The sequence below is a fragment of the Rhinoraja longicauda genome, chromosome 16, assembly GCF_053455715.1.
Source record: "Rhinoraja longicauda isolate Sanriku21f chromosome 16, sRhiLon1.1, whole genome shotgun sequence".
Classification (NCBI taxonomy): Eukaryota; Metazoa; Chordata; class Chondrichthyes; order Rajiformes; family Arhynchobatidae; genus Rhinoraja; species Rhinoraja longicauda.
Genome location: NC_135968.1, coordinates 44289449 through 44309245, shown reverse-complemented (window position 1 = coordinate 44309245; position 19797 = coordinate 44289449). Strand labels below are relative to the sequence as shown.

The 19797-nt window shown below is 38.5% G+C and overlaps 1 protein-coding gene across 3 annotated transcripts in view; it reads left to right on the top strand.

The window, feature by feature from the left end:
• Positions 1-13673, top strand: part of ide (insulin-degrading enzyme) — a 95264-nt gene extending 81591 nt beyond the window's left edge. For all 3 annotated transcript variants that reach the window (XM_078413721.1, XM_078413719.1, XM_078413720.1), the window contains exons 22-25: positions 740-801; positions 4550-4622; positions 6327-6394; positions 10713-13673. In XM_078413721.1, the coding sequence (XP_078269847.1) occupies positions 740-801; positions 4550-4622; positions 6327-6394; positions 10713-10808 (299 nt within the window). In that variant the 3' untranslated portion in view covers positions 10809-13673. The remainder of the gene's footprint in view (positions 1-739; positions 802-4549; positions 4623-6326; positions 6395-10712) is intronic.
• The last annotated feature ends 6124 nt before the right edge of the window (positions 13674-19797 follow it).

The window sequence follows — 19797 nt, the reverse complement described above, 5'->3', positions numbered from 1 at the left end:
AATGGTGATTTACACAAATAATATTTGTTTAAATATGCCAAATATTGGGTTAGGGTTACAATTTATTGCCCATTTTCTTTTCTGCGGACAAGAGAGAAGGGTGATGCCCTTCCCCCTCAAGCCGTTGCTCATTGTTTGTAGATGGCCAATAGAAAATATAAATATAGTAGAATGACAGCACCTCAGGTTTATTCTGACCTGAGGTTATGCTCTCTGGCAGCAAAAAGTGACGATTGGGAATCGTCGCCTTGTTATGACATTGGAGCAAATTGTAATAATCGGTAGCTGGTGCCACAAGTTTAATTCATGCAAGCTTAAGCCATGATTCCAGCAGTTTTCTTCTCAATCCTGGACTGCACCTGGACTTCAAGACAAGTGCCAGTTTAATAAAAAAATAATTAAAATTAAAAATCGGGCATTTTTGAATGTATTGATTTAAAAGCCATATAACACTTTAAAATACCATAATATCTCACTGGTACAAATATATAGAATGCCTGTACTCGAAAGCTGATGTGGTTAGTTGTGTTCCCTTATATAGTACACAAATTTATCACTTTATTTGGTTAAGCTGAATTATATGTCTCACTTCAGTTGAAACGTACATGTAACCATACTTGGTTTTCATGAGAAAGCATAATTGAACCAACTTAGTTTAAGATGAGAATGTCTTTGGTAACAAGGAAATGTATTTGTTGCTAAATGTTACGATAAATGGGTACTTGAATTGTGATTGCAGATAACATTGAAGTAGCACACCTGAAGACGCTGACTAAAGAGGACATAATACATTTCTGCAAGGTACCATTCATGTTACCATACAATAACAGAAAATTGGAATTATAAATTATTTGTTTAGATTTTCTCACATCTTGCATGAAGGTGTCTTTTGTCGTATGAATTGCAAGATCAACTGAGATCTTTTATAATATTTCTGCAGACGTTGGGCTTCTCCATCTTCTATAAAAAATAGCCTTCATTGAACCTGGATGTTTGTTTGATTTATCCTGCCATAGCATCATCTTTGTTGACCAAGTAATCTCACAACTAATAAACCTGGCTTTAGATACAAATGTACAATTTTCTTCCTCCCCATCTCATTTTACTTTTCAGTGTGAACATTTACAGAGATGAAAATATTTCCCGTTACAAATATTGTTTGTATTTGCATCTAGTGCAGGTAGTTAGGATTGTAAATGGGCAAAATGTCAGCATGGGCACAGGGCAGCGCAATGGTGTAACTAAGTAGAGCTGTGGCTGTGAATGTGCTGATCGTGGTGGGCCAAATGGACAATTTTCATGCTGTGCACTGTTTCTGTTACCATGCAATCCTTGAAAGGTTCCCTGATAATAGGATGATTAAGACCTGTAGTAATTTGAACAAATTAAGCGAAAAGCAAATTATGTCTGAAATAATAGCAGAAGATACTGAAAATACTTGGCAGATCAGGCAATATTTGTGAAAAGCAGTTAACACTTCAATTGGATGTTCTTTCTTCAGTGCCAGGAAAATTAAGAGGATAAGTTACAAATTTAAGATTACAGAGTGAAGGAGATGGTTGGAGTGAGCAAAGAGGAGGCTTGTGATGTAAGCGCTATGACAATTAAAAACAAATTTAGACTCTTAGATGGCATATCAAGTGAGAATCAGAGCTTCCTACTGGCATTTTGAGTTAGTAGGTCATATCCTGAGGTGTAAAAGGAATAAAGCCTTGTTTTTGGTTCATGGTATCTTCCATAAGGACAAAACCAGTATAATTATTTGCTGCTGATTTACCAAAATGTTTCAAACTTTCCCAGTGCTTGGGCAGACTTTTTGGAAAATCATCCTCTAGTGCAATCTGATCACAGGAACCAATAACTATTCTTTCATGTGGCAGTACCAAGGGAAATGTTTTGATGGTACAGACACAGAGCAAATCTTTATTAGCTTCAATCTTAAACTATTTTCCCCAGCATTCCCAGAGTATAGCATGCACTGAAAAACTGTAAAGGCAACTTTCTCAGAAATATGTAGGAAAGAACAGCAGATGCTGGTTTAAATCGAAGATAGACACAAAATGCTGGAGTAACTCCACAGGACAGGCAGCATTTCTAGACAGAAGGAATGGGTGAGGTTTTGGGTCGAGACCCTCCAGTCTGAAGAAGGGTCTCAACCCAAAACGTTACGCATTCCTTCTCTCCAGAGATGCTGCCTGTCCCATTCTCAGAAATATCTTGTATTTCCTTTCTGAGTGTCCAATTTCTCCCTCTTCTTTCTCCACACGAACACAGTCGGCAGTTTATTATCATTTTTTTGAGTGCCTGAAGCTTTGAAGGCAAAAAGGTTGAGACAACATTGAAAATATATATTTTGACTTGGTAATTATGACTTCCAATGTCTTTAAAATATTAAAGCCTGAAAGTATTACAATTTTGTAGCATTAATAATTTTTTATAAAATACTTATACATATGTTGAATTACTATAAATCAGTGATCTGGTAATTATATCTCATTGTGAGGTAAACTGTGGAAGATCCATGTTGCATTTGAAAACTTCACAGTTCCATGCGAAACCACAATATGTAGGTTACCCTGTAGCAAATTATAGTTTTCAGAAATAAGCTCTGTTTTCATTTGATAATTGCACTTGCTTAGATTATAAAGCCTGCAAACCATAAAAGGTGAACCATATTTAATGCTTCGTGTGAATGCGGTCTGCCATTTTAAATCGCTGACTAATTTTAGCTACAGCAGATGATATTCAGTGTCCTATATTAAAAACTACAGCAGTTATTAATTCAGGAAGTAACCTTGACAGCGTATTTGATATCTGAACTAGACATAGTTTTATCACATCATGTTAATATTTTTTTGTACATTGTGCCACATAGCAATATTTAGCCCAAACGCGTAATGGTTTCCAATTTATTCCTTGCAGAAAATGGTTTAATATGTATTCAGTATTCATATGCAAATGTAACAGATTGCACATTAAAAAAAGATGAAAATACAAATGTGACTCAAGCTGTTGCCTAGCAACAGCAGGGATCCTTGGTGCAAATTCTGGCCTAATGTACATGTTCACTTCATAGAGCTCATTATCTCCACTGAGAGATAAGATTGTCCTTGAATGTAATTGTTTGGCTTGTGTCATCAGCGGATAGTATCAAATTGTTTTGTCACTCTTTTTGAAAGCATTAAATTCCACAGTAATTCACAGGAAGTGCATGCAAGGCTGTGCAATTGTAACATTGAATCGAGGAATGTTATCTTTGTTCTTTTAATTCATATGTCATATATTTCCTTCCAAACGCAATATCTTCTTCCTGAGTTCCTCATTCATCTCCAACCACAAGGTAACTTTGCTGTTTAGTGAAGCACTACAAAAACCCACCCAAACAGCTGCTCTCCTTTGGGCATTCACCAGGATTGTAGAAGCAATACCGACTTAGTGGTTGCTGTTTACAGATTCACAGCATAGCACTGGCATAGTTCAGCAGTTCATATCCATCTTTAGTGATCTTTGCCAGATCTCATCACTGCAGCCAAGCAGCTGCCACAAGAAAGGCTTCAGAATCTGCTGTTTGCCACGTCCACAGTAATTGTCAATCTAAATCTTGGCTCTTGCAGAAGGGCTGCAATTTTTAATGATTGCCAGCTTTGTTTGGTTGAAGATACACAAAAGCTAATGTTTTTCCCAAATAATGCATTACAATTTTGGAAAATTACAATGGCACACTGCCAAAAAAAACCTAGAAATGGAGCTTGAGGGTGGAGTATAAGTAGTCAATTCTGCATTCTGTCTCTTGCATGCCTCTCAACGCATACCCACACATCCCCACTCTCCCCAATTCACCCATCACCAGAGGCTATTTACAGTTATGTTAATTTATTAGCACAATTGCAGGGTAGGAGCACTCTGCTTCCAACCCAGCACAGAATGAATGTGCAGGCTCCATGTGGACAGCACCAGAGGGCAGAATGAATCTCCAGCAATGGAGTTATGAGACAGCAATACAATCTGCTGCGCCAGAGTTCGGCCAGTCCACATTAATGAAGCACAGGTGGCATAATTCAAGCAAGGATAAATATAAATGCAATAAGTGTAATGCTGTTTTTTATAAAAGGATCATTGTTTGCCTGCTTTAACCTAAACCATTCATATTATAATTCCCAACTCCAAAACTTACAAGGGCAACTTCTATTTCTACCTCTTCTTATTTTCCGGACTGAAAAATTCTTGGCTTCAATGGAGATCAATAGGAGATGCTTATAACAAATTTTGCCAGTAATGTCCACAATTATAAATCAATATTTTATTTTAAAATTGCTGGTGATGATAATGAACTGCAGCATTGAAGTCTAATCTAATGGTGGGGCTTCTTTAGTATTGTGGGGGAAAAAACACTTTTAAGATCAGCTTTTAAGGTGTATGCTTGCAAGTGCCCAGTAAACACTGTTGGCAGAAATCTTGTTAGAAAGATGGATCATTAAAAAAAATCCTTTCAACATCATGAAAATTATTTCTTATTGCAGTGTAATGACCAATTGTTCTTCATCTGCAGGAGCTCCTGGCAGTCGATGGTTCTAGGAGGCGCAAGGTCTCGGTGCATGTTCTGTCCCGAGACATGGATCCTTGTGAGTATCTGAAACACTTTTACAGATTTACTCTTAGAAACTGGATTCCATAAAAACTGTCGTGAATGTAAGAGTTTCCTACATAAATCTAAAAGTAGCATCGAATAACAAAATGTTTAGCTGTGTCACATTTCTGTCTAGATTTGGCAGTGCAGTGGAAATGTTTAACACAATGAGCCCAATGCACTAATGGAGAGAATACTTGCAAATTCAAAGTGTTCTCTCTGGTAGTGCTACTGTTGCTTATTATTAATGAAAAGATTAAAGAAAGTAAAATGAAGAAAATATCCCAGGAGCATTTAGCAAGTATGATAATATCTATGCAAAGAAACCAGAGTTTAACATTGTTGTCAATGCTATTCCATTTCTCCTTTATCTGGCCTTCAACTAATGATGAAAACACCAGATAATTACCATGTTTTCTATAAAGGCCAAGGAAAATATGAAAACTAAGGGGCAGAGATCAGTTGAGTTTGATTTCCTGTTTGTCCCATGTTATCAAACAATAATGTAAACAATTAGTGCATTCCTGTATAATCCATTTCCTAGTATTTTGTTGGGTAGTAGCACACCGATAGTCACATGCTGGTTTTAAGCAAATTTCTGTTCAATAAACAAATCTGTGCGGTAATTGACAGAAATATAATTTTATCTCGTTCACCATCTAATCATATATTAATTTTGACTCAATTAGATTGCAGCATTTTTATCCTATTTTCCTGGAAAGAATATGTGCCGTAATTTATATTGTAATGCCGTGAGTAAAAATGGAGTCTGTTTGCAGGAGAGTTAACTCCGGGAGACATACCAGCTGCTTGGTTGTGAATAGAATCATTTGCCAAAATACTAAGTGTTTTCCCAAGAACCCTAAGAGCTTGAAAGAAAGGATGTGTATAATTCAACCTAAACACTTCAGTATCCAGTTATGGACCAACCATTTTTTTGTATTTGATGCTCTTTGGATGAAAGGGTATTCCTTGATTTATTTTCTTGCTTTACCCACATTTGCACTTTTTCTTTGAGAATTTGCATGCTCACATTCTTATGTTGCTGCAGCATTTTGAAGAATGTTCCTACTTAATGTATACTTGGCTTGAGTTTAGTTTATTGTCACATGCACCAAGGTACAGTGAAAAGCTTTTGTTGCATGTTAACCAGTCCGGGAAGATAATACATGATTACAATTCAGCCATCCACAGTGTACAGATACATGACAAAGGGAATAACATGAATATAGTTATATTTATAGTTATAATGCAAATTTATATTGCTATAGATCACTTACCCAGGAATAATTTATTAACTGGTACAGATCAAGTATTTATCACCGTTACGATTACTTCATAACACGAATAATTTGAAATTTAAATGAATGTTTGCCTATTCTCCAGTTTTAACTTTAAAACAAAACTCTAAAAATACAGAATTTTTGTAATTTAATTATACAGTATACGTGTACTTTTTGCATTTCTTTGAAAAATAGAATTTTGACTAAACTACAGTCAGAATCTTGATGTGTGAAATCACGTTTAGCATGTGACCCTGAAAGTTGTTTTAACGATGTAGGTCTACATCTTAATTCTGTACTCAGTCAACTGATACAGTTACAACACAAAAAAACAATGAAGATTGCTTTTATAATATTTCTAAATCTTCCTTGTTTAGCCATTAGTCATTCACATGTGAATGCAAATTTAATTCCAGGCCCTGTTATTGAACAAGTTCCCTGTCTAAATGATGTCAACTTGAGCCCTGCACCACCTTTGCCTCAGGTATGTGATTTTTTTTTTAATGCACTTGTCCTTATAATTCTGCTACCGTTTTGAAAATGCCTTGAAGACTGAGACGATGGCAGTTATAAGCCTGGTAACGACAGGCCTGTGAGTCTAAATTTGAGTTAAATAGGTTATTGGAAACATTTCTTGAAGGACGGAATTAATCTATACTTGGAAACCAAGCGCAGGCTCGGCGATCGCTTCGCTCAACACCTGCGCTCGGCCCGCATTGACCAAACTGATCTCCCGGTGGCCGAGCACTTCAACTCCCCCTCCCATGACAGTCTGACCTTTCTGTCATGGGCCTCCTCCAGTGCCATAGTGAGGCCCACCGGAAATTGGAGGAACAGCACCTCATATTTCGCCTGGGCAGCTTGCAGCCCAGTGGTATGAACATCGACTTCTCCAACTTTAGATAGTTCCTCTGTCCCTCTCTTCCCCATCTCCTTCCCAGATCTCCCTCTATCTTCCTGTCTCCACCTATATCCTTCCTTTGTCCCGCCCCCCTGACATCAGTCTGAAGAAGGGTCTCGACCTGAAACGTCACCCATTCCTTCTCTCCCGAGATGCTGCCTGACCTGCTGATTTACTCCAGCATTTTGTGAATAAATACCTTGGAAAGGTTGGGATTACTTTGTTGGAAGGAGATCCTGGCTGATTGGTTTGGTTTGGTGTAGACAAACGGAATGGAAACAGGCCCTTTAGCCCACCAAGTCTGCCCACCAATGATCACATAAACCAGTTCTATCCTTTACACCAGGGATTTACAGAAGCCAATTAACCTAAAAACCAAGCACGTCTTTGGAATGTGGGAGAAAACTAGAGCGCCTGGAAAAAACCCACTTGGTCACAGGGAAAAAGGTACAAACTCTATACAGACGGCACCCATGGTCAGGTTCAAACCCGGGACTCTGGTGCTGTACGGCAGCAACTCTACCGCTGTGCCACCCTGATGATTTAATTTTTGGAAGATGTAACAAAATGTGCTGTTGAGGGCAGTGCAATTGAAGTGTTCTACATGTATACAAGGCCTTTGACAAGGTCCCACATGAAAGACTGGCCTAAAAGATTAGAGTCTATGGGATCCAAAGTAAGTTGCCACACTAGATCCAAAATTGGCAATAGGAAGCAGAAGGTAGTGGTGGGAGTTGTTTTTGTGATTACAATCCTGTGACCGGTTGTGTAGTACGGTGAATAGTGCCTTTGTAACATATAATAAACATTTGGATATGAATGTAGGAAGTTTGCAGATGACACAAAAGCTGGTGTTGTTTATAAGGAGGAGGATAATCTTAGATTACATGACTCAGTAAAACGAAGACAGGAACGGCAGGTGGAACTTACTATTAATAATTGCATGATGATGCACTTTGAGATGACAATAATAGTTGGACTATACATTCTTGATTGTATTGAAGAACAGAGACCTTGGCGTACAAGTCTTCCATGAAGGTGGCAGCATAGCTTGATAAGGTAGTGAAAAAGGTGCATGGGATATTTGCTTTATTTGTCAGGGAATGGCATGTAGGGGCAAGAATGTAATGGTGCAATTTTCAAAAGCTTTGGTTAGGCCACAACTGGGGGTCTGTGTGCAGCTCCAATCACGGCACTAAAGGAAGGAATATTGCACTCCACTGGGGATGGTGCAGAGGACATTCATCAGGATGTTGCATGGAGTGTTGTCGTTATGAGGAAAAACTAGAAAGGATGTGTTTGTTTCCTTGCAGTGGAGGAGGCTGAGGAGGGACAATAGCGATATTAAATTTGAATTGCAGACGGGGTAGATAGTGGATAACTTTTCCCTTCAACAGAAGTGTTTAAGAACTAGAGAACATTGGTTTTGGGTGAAAGGTAAGATATTTTGAGGGAATCTAGGGAAGAACTCTTATCAACAATCCAGAATGCAATCTAGCATGCACTACCTGAGTGTGTGGTAACAGATACATGTAAGAAATATCTAGAGACTTGAATTGCTGGACCAATTGCTCTGGACCAAGTGCTGGTAAATGAGATTACTGTAGATGGGCACTTGATAGCCAGCATGGACACAGTGGGCTGAAGGATCTGTTTCCGTGTCTTCTGACACTCGAATTAGGTTCGTAAATTGAAAATTAACACAAGGAACTGCAGATGCTGGAATCTTGAGCAAAACACAAAGTGCCGAAAGTATTCTGGGTCAGACTGGAGTCTGAACAAGGGTTCCAATCCGAAATGTCACCTGTCCATTCCCACCATGGATGCTGCCTGAACTGCAGAGTTCCTCCTTTCTAAATTTTCTCCAGAGCAATTGCAGCTCCTCTGGTTCTTTTGACATTCCAGTTTTAATCTTTCAAATTAGGTTCATTTACTCATGCTTCCACTTACATTCCAAGGTTACTTAAAACTATGTTCCTTCAAAGCTAACATAACTTTTGAACTTTAACCACTGTAGATTATATTTATATTTTACACAGGAAAAAACATAAAATAATAAACCAATATTTTACAGAAAAATTAGTGTTGATTTTTTACATCAACAGGAGTAATCATTCGGCTGCTTCCCACTTATCCTGACATTCTTTTAAGTTACAATGGATTTCAACTGAAATAATTCACTCATTTCAAAATCTCAAAATCCCTACAACACAAAATGTACAAATCAATAACTTCAATTGACTCGGTATCCAGAGCTGATGGGGGAGAATCTTGGAGACATCTGTTTGCAGAAAAGTTATTTCCTGATTTATTTCCTAACTGGTCTAACTGCAATTTTATGCCCCTTTGTTCTAACTTTTCTCCGTCAGAGGAAATACTTTCTTTGTCTGTAGCAAATTCCTACATTATTTTAAATGCATAAATTGAATCACTCCTCAACCTTTAAATTCAAATCAATGTCAATAAAACGTCTGTTACTTCTCTATTGTGATTAACATATGCCATTAACTTAAAATTCCCCCGATCCTAAATTGTACTAAATTAAACGGGTTTAAATTTTGCTGAACAAACAAAAATCAGACTAGCATTTTTATAGTACCTGTTCTGACAATTACCTCCATTCTTTTTTTCCTCTGCTTCTTGCTCTTTATTCCATAACTTATTTTACCCTACTGCTGCTTTCATCACCCCAATCAATTTTGTTCTTAAATTATTTCAGGAAAATTTAGCAATCTGTGGTTTAAAAACATATTTTGTAATTATCTTTCTAATGTCTTAAATGCCATACAAAGGAAATAATATAATTCCCCAAAATGTAGCCTAAAAGCATTTTTATTTTAATCCTTAGAGTAACAACTATTAATTAATTATTCATTTCCAAATATCAGTTAATTTAGCCTATGTTTTGCTGTCATAGGTAGTGGACTATTCTAATATTACCGTACCTTTGTGGATTCCAAATTACCTTTTAAATAAGTAAATGTTAACGCAATCAAGCTAATTTGCATTATATTTAAGTGTTGTTACCTCCATTCAAATAAAACAGACATGAATTCTGACAAATTAATATGGCATAGCATCCATAAAAGCAAGGGATCTTGACATACTTTGCTTTGCTTTTGGACTTTGTGCCAAGTCTTATAGCAGAATGCAGCTGAGAAATGGCAAGTAGAATTTGTCCAACAGGTTCAGGGCCCAAAACCTAAGGCACTTCTGCTGAGAAACAAAAATATGTGCAGGATGATGAGGAATAATTCAGGCCCTTTGAAATAGTATTTGGTAGCAGTGCTATTGGAAATGAAAATAAGGAAGTGAATTGTCAAATAATTGCTTTGCATCAGTGTCTATAACAGATAAAATGATTTAAAACTATAGAATTAAACATTAATAGAAAGATATTAAGAAATATCGTAAAAAGAAATGGGATAACAGTAGATTATATCGCCTCATGAACTAGTTTTTGGGAGACCCATTTTTCCTATTATGGTGAAAACGAACATACAAATCTCACTTAACCCTTCATTATGGCTATATAAACTAAGAAATAAATAGCCTTGTAATAGTGCAAATTAGTTTTAAAAACATTTTTTCATTCAAAACACAATTGGGTTATTTTTGAACTTTTTGTTCTGAGAAAGGCATTCTCACATTGAGGGTCAGTATAATTTGGAATGCGTAACCTCAGTGAATGATTAATGCAAAGATCATTGCATTGTTTAAGGGAAAATCTGACAAATTCACAGACGTGGAAATTGATTTAAGGTTATAAGGGAAAAAAGAGGACATTGCCAGGATTTGTTTTTAATTATTCGGGCAATAGAGCCGGCACAGATGACCTCATGATGACCTTGTGTAACTTTGGTTTAGATGTTACCTTAACAATCTGATCTTTTTTTTCTAGCCAAGCATAATTGAAGATATGACCATATTCAAGCGTAGTTTACCACTCTTTCCACTGGCAAAGCCGCACTTCAATTTCATGGCAGCAAAACTCTGAGATATAGAGTACTGATCGAAACGAAGGAAGATGCAAATGAAAAACATGAGTGACAGTGTTCATTCTGCTGGGAATTGGGGAAACTTTCATAGGAGATCATTTCTTTTAAATGAACTCTTTGCAGTTGGGGGAGTATACAGTTAATTAGTTCATCTGCATATTTCTGCCTGTTAAAGGTTCTACCACCCAAGTGGTATTTTAAATTACTTGCCCATAAACATTCAGACTCAAGATTGGAATCTACAAAATGCTAATGTACAAACCAGTGAAATAACACTGAAAAGTATGAATCAAATTTCTTTTGTGATAGAGCCTTATAATTGAAACCCACAACATGTTTTTACCTTGTACACAAGTTTTGTAGTTTTGAATTTTTGTGCTCATACAACTGGTAGTAAAATGATGGAAACATTGTTTTGCCTCAAACTCTTTCTGCAATGTTAATATACCAGGCAGCAGTAATTTTAGATATAAGATATTTTAAAAGTAACTGCTAATGGAGTTGAATGTATATTTACATGAAACAAGATGAAACTAAACAATCTGCAGTTAAGCATGTTTTCAAGAAAAGCAGAGCAGATAGAGAAACTAATGATAGGAGCAGACCAGATGATGCATTTATTCTGGGAACTTGTTTGGAAGGATGAAAATAGCTTGAAGTAAAATATGGATAGTTTAGGTTTACCCAGTAAACATGTAAAAATTGATAAATCACTCCTTTGCACTACAGAAGTCTATTAGATCATTTAACATTTTTTTGATATTTTTGTTAAAGTACAAAAGGAATTTTGAAGAAAAACCACTAAATTGGGTCCCATGCAAAAGGTTTGCTGTTTCATTGCTTTTGTGTGCTTCTATTACTTTAAATGTTGTTTAGCATCTAAGAAAGACAATCCAAAATATCTCATTTCTGATGAAAGGTTATTGACTGAAATGTAAGCTCTTTATTTCTGCACAGCTAGCTTTTTTGCTTTATTTGATTGCCAGAATCTACCGTTAATTGATTTTGAATCATAAGAGCCATCTTGTTTTACCACTGCTTAACACTCATTTGAATGATAATTGTGCACAAAGTAGCACCTCTAGAATTATGAGTAAGAGTATTAAAGGCAAGATCAGGGAATTGGGCTGCCAGTTAAAGCAAAGCAGTGACAGGAAAGGTCGCAACTAAATCATATTAATGTAATCAAAGTATCAGGGTTATTGCAACCACAAACGTGATGGCAATGTATTAGCATCTCTGTGACTTCAACACTGGTATCAACTGTGAGATCAACAAAAATGATTTACAATATGACTTTTAGTAGTAAGGTAACATTGCAAATTATATATTGCATGATAGTGGGGGAAGTACCAGGTAGAATTCATGAAGCAAAAAAACCCCAGGAAAGCTGCAGAACGCGGCAACTGAATTGCATTGAAGGACAAGTGGAAATGACCATTACTGCATTTTGTATTATTCGGAGCTGTCAATGGCTATTGGGATTCTTCTCTTTAACTGTTGGCAATAATTATTTATGAAGTCCTGTAAGTTGTTTCCACGTTTACCTGTGCAGATCATTTGATCTAATTTGTAAATTCACAATTCCTGAATTAATTTTTGTTACTGTTGTACCTGACATTTAGTGCAGACAGTTCTATAAAAGGTGTCCTTGTTCTAAATTATATCAAGTACTTTTAACAAGCTTTGTTATGACCCATTTCCTATTCAATTCAACATTGCTGCAACACTGAGCTGACTGTGATATTTGTCACCTAGTTTAGCAGCTTATCATGCTTCGATACAATTATTTCAGGAGGTTCAAACATCTATTTGTAACGGCCATCTCAGCAAAGAAAAAAAATTGCAATGAACTAATTTAAATATGCTGTGATGTAAGTAAGCAAATAATCATCAGAAATGTTAGCAAAATACTTTAGGAATGGATATCTTTTACTTATCTATTCCACCTCCCTTCCATTCCACCTCATCGCTTCCCAACAGTAAATAGTTTACTGAAATTTTTGGTATAGTAGTGCTGCGATATTTCAGAAGGGCATATCACATTGGAGTTGTGATCCTGCAGAATTTCGGAAGGTTTTCAGTAAGTAAATTAATATTTCCTTCAGCCTGACACAATGTGGAAAACATGTTGTAAAATTTGGACTAATATTTTTGAGTCATTTTCAATCTAGCAGCAGTTTCAAGGGAAAGGATGACATTTCAGATTTGCAATATTAGAAGATAGAAATAATAACCCTATGAGTTTTAAATAATTTATAAAATATTAGCATTCATTAAACACAATTCTTCACTGATTTCACTTCTGGTGAGCTTGATGAAATATATCTATTTTCTTGTAATGCAATGATAGGCATTGTCTGCAATATTGTTAAGGTCAGCAACAATTTTAGCTTTGAATAGACTGAATATCACTAAGCCTTTGGCAGTTTTGGGATTGATAAAGTGAAATACTTATCAGACCAGATGATTAGATTAAAAGATAATACTGAAAGATATATTTTGTTGTGACGTGTTTTTTAGTGGGTTTAGATTCTTTGCTGCAGTTCTCAACCATGTTTCCAACATTTTACTGAAGTGTGTGTAGCAGTGCAGTTTGACTCAGGCATATCCATGGATTCTTTAAAAAGGAATCTAAAGATGCAGCTTTTTTTCAAGCAATAACAGCCAACAGAGTACGAATATCCAGTCTGTTTTTATGGCTTGTGAATAGATGTGTCATTTTTTTGTTGAATGTGATGTAAATCACTTAAACTGGGTTAATTTTAAAGATCTTGAAGCATTTGTTGTGGAACTGGATGCAAAAAGCATAGCTACTGTATTGAAAAGAATGTCACTGTTCGCAATAAAATAAACTTGTGATCCTTTTCTGTCATCTGATTAATTGGCCAGATTCCCAACTAGAAAGACCTCTTACACAACTGAAAACGTTACCTGGCGTTTCTCAATATCACCTGCTCTTTGCCAATAATTTTTGTGTTGATACGTGGGATTTCAAGGTCAGACTCAAGGTTTTAAATATAAAAAAACATTCTGCCAATCAGATACGCATCTTCAAACACATCCCAGTAAGTACATACCAATTATCTGCCTTTACAATTGATGGGCATATACAAAATAAATTGTATATTGGAAGTCAGGATGCCGAGAACTGCCAACTAGAAGTAAATAATTTGCCAACTTCAAAATAGTTTTCTGCCCAATTCCATCTGGATTCAATTGGAGACCATGCTAACTTAAATTTTTCTATTTAAGAACTTTAATGGTAAGAGTTTAGCAGGTTTGCCTTTCATTTTTAGTCTGAGGATATAACCTTGACATTGAATGGCAGTGCTATGTGATCCAGACGCTGTGTGGTTGAAAATCTTGAATGTTTGGGGTTGATAATTTTTGGGATCCTGAATATTTTTCTGTAGAATGTGGTTATCACTAGCAAGACAAGCATTTATTGCCTGTCCCTTATTGCCCTGAAGGCAGAGATGTCCCACCACAATCTGACCCACTGCAGTCTTGTGAAGTGACTAAATTGATGGGCAGAGTTCCAGGATCTAAGCATGGCAACAGTGAAGGAACAACAGTACACTCTCAAGTCAAGTGAATGGGGAGATGGATAATGTTCCATGTGCCTGTTATCTTTCTCATCCTTGGTGCTGGTTTTGGGTTGTACTGTAAAGAAATCAGAGATAAGTAATTGAAGTTAATTTTGGAATTAATAGGTTCAATGTCTGGGATCAGTCATACTGGCTGTTTTCATGACACACACACCATTGCTTATTGAACATGTGTATGATGCACATGGGGAGACATCATTGTCACCTTTACTTAAATTATTGCCAGAGGAAAATAAATTACGTCTGACAAATAGTTGCCTCTTCTAAAAAAGAGTGTTTTCATAGCCCTCTGGTTGCAGCTGTGCTATTTCACGGTTGCCTGCCACAACTAATGCATCCTGCTGCAGGGCATTCTAGCAGCTGCATGCCATACAGTAGACTGCTGCATTTAACCACACTGACATTGGGTAAGATCCCCTGAGAACCAAGTTCTCAATTCCGGTTCTTTTGATGAGCAATGCATTCAAAAGCTGGAAGCAGTAACAGAATCAAGACTTGGAGGCAAAGGTAAATACCCACATCTGGACTGTATTGCCACGGAGGTCTAGGTCAGAGCACTCCTGAACATACAAGCCTTCAGATCATTCCAAACAAGTGGTTTACATACAAGCAGGTTCATTAATCACTTAACGAAAAATAGGCCTGCAGCTAGGAACATATTTTGTACCTTGTAATTTTTGTCACTTAACAGGGTACTCTACTGCTAGCAGGAGACTCGAGTGGGCCATTTCAGAACTGATTAACCAACTTCCAAAGTTCACACTGCTCCCACTATTGTGCTTTTGCCACTGTTTAGCTGCTGAAACAATCAATGGATCCTCAGTGGTGCTGCCTCTGGTAGAAGTCATTGCTGTTCTCCCCAGCGTGGCAACGACTCGTCTCACAGGATGGGTCAAAACATCAGGGCAGAGGCAGAGGGTTGCTCAAATGTATAGAGCCCTCTCCACAGAGTCTTCAGAGATGGCACATTATACTTAAACTTCAAAAATACATTTACAGGATCAGGTTTCCAAGGCTACCTTAGATATCTATGTAATGTGTGAAATGATATATAGGACAATCTTCGGCCATGCGCTCGTGGTTGCTCGGTTCAATGCATGGGACAAGGTGTTTATATGTATATTAAAGGGTATATATAGGAGGGTAATCAGGAAGAAGTTAGGACCACTCGAGGATAAAGGAGGGAGGTTGTGCTTGGAGTGAGATGTAGGCGAGGTACTGAATGAGTACTTTACATCTGTACTCACAAAGATGGAGGACAGTGAGATTAGCGTGGCGAATACTAATATGCACGGGCAGTTTGAGATCAAGAAGAAAGGTTGGGGCACTTCAGCATTAAGGCGGATAAATCCCCAGGACCGGATGGGATCTATACCAGGTTATTAATTAAAGCAAGGGTGGAGATTACAGAGGCTTTGACAAAGACCTTTGCAACATCTTTAGCCACAGGCAGGGTCCCGGAGGACTGGAGAGTAGCCAATGTTGTTCCTTTGTTTAAGAAGGGAAGTAGAGATAATCTAGGGAAATATAAGATGGTGAGCCTCGTGTCAATGGTAGAAGCCATTGGAGAAGATTTTTAAGGATATGATTTATTCCCATTAGGAAGAGAATAGGCTGATGTCTTTGTTTGTGGCAGGTCATGTCTTACTAACTTAGTCAAGTTGTTTGAGGAGGTGATGACATTGATCGATGGGGGTAGGGTGGTGTTTACCTGGACTTTAGCATGGCATTTGATAAGGTCCCCCATGGTGGGCTGATGCAGAAACCTATGATGCACAGGATATCAGTCTGAAGAAGGGTCTCGACCCGAAACGCCACCCATTCCTTCTCTCCTGAGATGCTGCCTGACCTGCTGAGTTACTCCAGCATTTTGTGAATAAGGCTGTCTAAAAATACAATAGGACATAGATCAACTATAGAAACGGGCAGAGAAATAGCAGATGGAGTTTAATCTGAGCAAGTGTGAGTTGTTGCACTTGTGGAGGTTGAGTGAGGGAGGAAGGTACAGTATATTGTTGGTGGAAAGATATTTAGCAGCATTGATATGTAGAGGGATTTTTGGGTCCAAGTTCATATCTCCCTCAAAGTGGCGATACAAGTAGATAAGAGTGGTAAAGAAAGTGCATGGAATGCTTGCTTTCATTGGTTGGTACACAGCATAAGAATCAGGTAATCCTGATACAACTCTATAAGACTTTGGTTAGGCCACATTTGGATGTCGTTCTATTACAGAACGGATATGAAGGCTTTGGAAAGGGTGCAGAAGAGATTTACCTAAATGCTGCCTGGATTAGTGGGTATTAGCTACAAAGAGAGGTTGCATAAACTTGGATTGGTTTCTCTGGAATGCCGGAGGTTGAGCGGAGCACTGATGGAAGCATATAAAATTATCAGAGACATAGAAAGCGCAGATAGTACAACCCTTTATCCCAGGTTGGAAATGTTGAAGATAGAAGGCATATCTTTAAGGTAAGAGGTGCAAAGTTTAAAAGAAATGTGCAGGGCAAGTTTTATTACACAGTGAATGGTGGGTGCTTGGAATGCTCTACCAGGGTGATGGTAGTGGTTGATATGATGGTGGCATTTTAGATGCTTTTAGATAGCCATATGCAGGAAATGAAGGGATGTGAAGCATGTGTTGGTAGATGAGACTAGTTTCACGTGGCATCATGTTCGGCACAGACATCGTGTGCCAATGTGTCAATTCCTGTGCTGTACCTTTCTATAATGTATTTTTAATAATGTATTTTATTTATATAGCGCTTTTCATATACTCAAAGACGCTTTACAGAGATTTAGAGAACATAGGGAAATTAATAAATAGATAAATAAGTAAATAAATAAACGAACAGAGAAAGGAGACAGAAGGTGAGGTGACCTTCAGTGGTTACGTAACTCCCTCATCTCAAGACCTTTCGAAGATGCTTAAGCAGATACCTGCCACAAGTTGCAGCTCACCACTGCATCAGGAAAGTCATGTGACCGTGGCGGCCACGAGTAATTCTTTCATCTGCATTGATTTCAGTGATGAACCAAGCTGCTGGCATCCACCACGTGGACATTTGCCAGCATTGCTGGCTTCCCTTAAGTACAAAATATACTGGTACATTTTTTCGGCATGAAAGGCGTCTACTCTTTCAGCGTTTGCTTGATTTGGATCATCAGAAGGATCTTTGTGATGTTCAATGGCATATGTAAGGGAAGTGCATATAACCTCTTCATCTCCAGAGAGAACAAAATTATGGTGAATTTCATGTTCATAAGTTCTAGGAGCAGAATTAGGGTGTTTGGCCCATCAAGTATACTCTGCCATTCAATCATGGTTGATCTATCTTTCCCTCTTAATCCCATTCTCTTGCCTTCTCCCCATAACCCTTGACACCCTTACGAATCAAAAATTTGCTATCACCACAAAAATATCAATTGACGGCCTTCACAGCCGTCTGTGGCAATGAATTCTGCAGATTCATCACCCTCTGACTAAAGAAATTCCTTTTCGTCTCCTTTCTAAAGGTATGTCCTTTTATTCTGAGGCTGTGGCCTCTGGTCCTAGACTCTCCCAGTGGAAACATCCTCTCCACATCCATTCTTTCACTATTTGGTAAGTGTTTCCCCCCCCTCCCCATCCTTCCAAACTCCAGCTAGTACAGGCCCAGTACTGTCAAACGCTCATCAAATGTTAATTTTAACAACAGCATTGCCTGGAAGGACAAATTCTGTGAGGAAAAGGACTAAAGCCGAATTCCTTGCCTCCTCACCCACTTCATAGTTCCAGCACATCAGCCAGGCTTTGCCACAAGAACTGTGAAAGTGCGAGAATTATGGAGAATCTGCTGGTCTTCCAAAATTAAGATTCCAGTTCACTCCTGCAGCGTGCACTCAAAAGAAAACTTCATCAGGTGCGTGGAGGTAGCACTAGTTAGCTAACTAACAGAGCAGCTGATGTTGAGAAAGAGGTTTGTTTATAAAAAAAATTATATCAAAAAATACTTTATTCAAGTAATAAATATTTACAAAACATCTTCTTTTCAAAAACCCCATCCGACATTTCCGGAGGTTACACATTCAATGCAGATATTCATTTCCAAATTTACACAGAAATTTACACAGAATCCCTTATTTGGAGGGGTGTCTCTCTCCACCACACCCTGCCCCCCCCATGTCCAGCAGCGGAAGGACCCTAGACTGTGGTCCTCCCCCACAGAGCCTTGGCGTTGGCTGCACCAAGCTTCAGTGCATCCCTCAGCACGTACTGCAGTCTGCAGCGGGCCAGTCGGCAACATTCCCCGACGGACAGCTCGCTCCGCTGGGAGGTCAACAAAGCTCGGGCAGACCAAAGAGCGTCTCTCACCGAGTTGATGACCTTCCAGCAGCACTCGATGTCAGTCTCTGAATGCGTCCCTGGGAACAGTCCGTAGATCACAGAGTCCTCTGTGACGGAGCTGCTCGGAATAAATCGCGACAGGGACCCCTGCAAACCTCTCCAGACTGTCTGCTGAGTCAGAGCCTGAAGAACAGCAGCAGAATGAGGAAGGCTAGTGGGTGGAAAACCCAGCATGACACCAATGGCCTCATCTCCCGACTGTGAAGAGGGATAGACTGGAGGGGTAGATAGCAGTAAAAACCTGTTCATAGGAAGCCAACTATATCATAGTAGACTTCACATTAGAATGTAGAAACTAGGAACTGCAGATGCTGGTTTACAAAAGAAGATACTAAGTGCTGGAGTAATTCAATGGGCGAGGCAGCATCTCTGGAGAACATGGATAAATGAAGTTTCGGGTCGGGACCCTTGTTCAAACTGATTATGGGAGACGAGGAAGGAATAAAGCTTGGAAGAGAGGAGGTGTAGGGCAAAGCCTCGAAGGTAATAGGTTGAGTAAGAAGGAACAGCAGATTCTGGTTTAGACCGAAGATAGACCCAAAATGATGGCGTAACTCAGCGGGACAGGCAGCATCTCTGGAGAGAAGGAATGAGTGATGTTTCAGGTCAAGACCCTTCTTCAGACTGATGTCGGGGGAGGGATAGATAAGGAAGTGTAAGGTGTGGAACAGGAGAAGGGGAATCGAGATCAAGGAACATGTAGAATAGATCATTGTTAGCTGAGAAAAGGTAACAACAAAACAAACAGCAATAAACTGGCCAGAGACAGTAGGACTGGTTGGAGAACTGGGAAGGGGAAGGGATGGGATGGGAAGAAAGGGAAAGCAAAGGTTACTTGAAGTTAAAAGAGTCAATGTTCATACCGCTGGGGTGTAAGCTGCCCAAGCGTAATATGAGATGCTGTTCCTCCAATTTGCACTTGGCCTCACTCTGACAATGGAGGAGGCCCAGAACGGAAAGGTCAAATTGGTAATGGGAGGGGGAGTTAAAGTG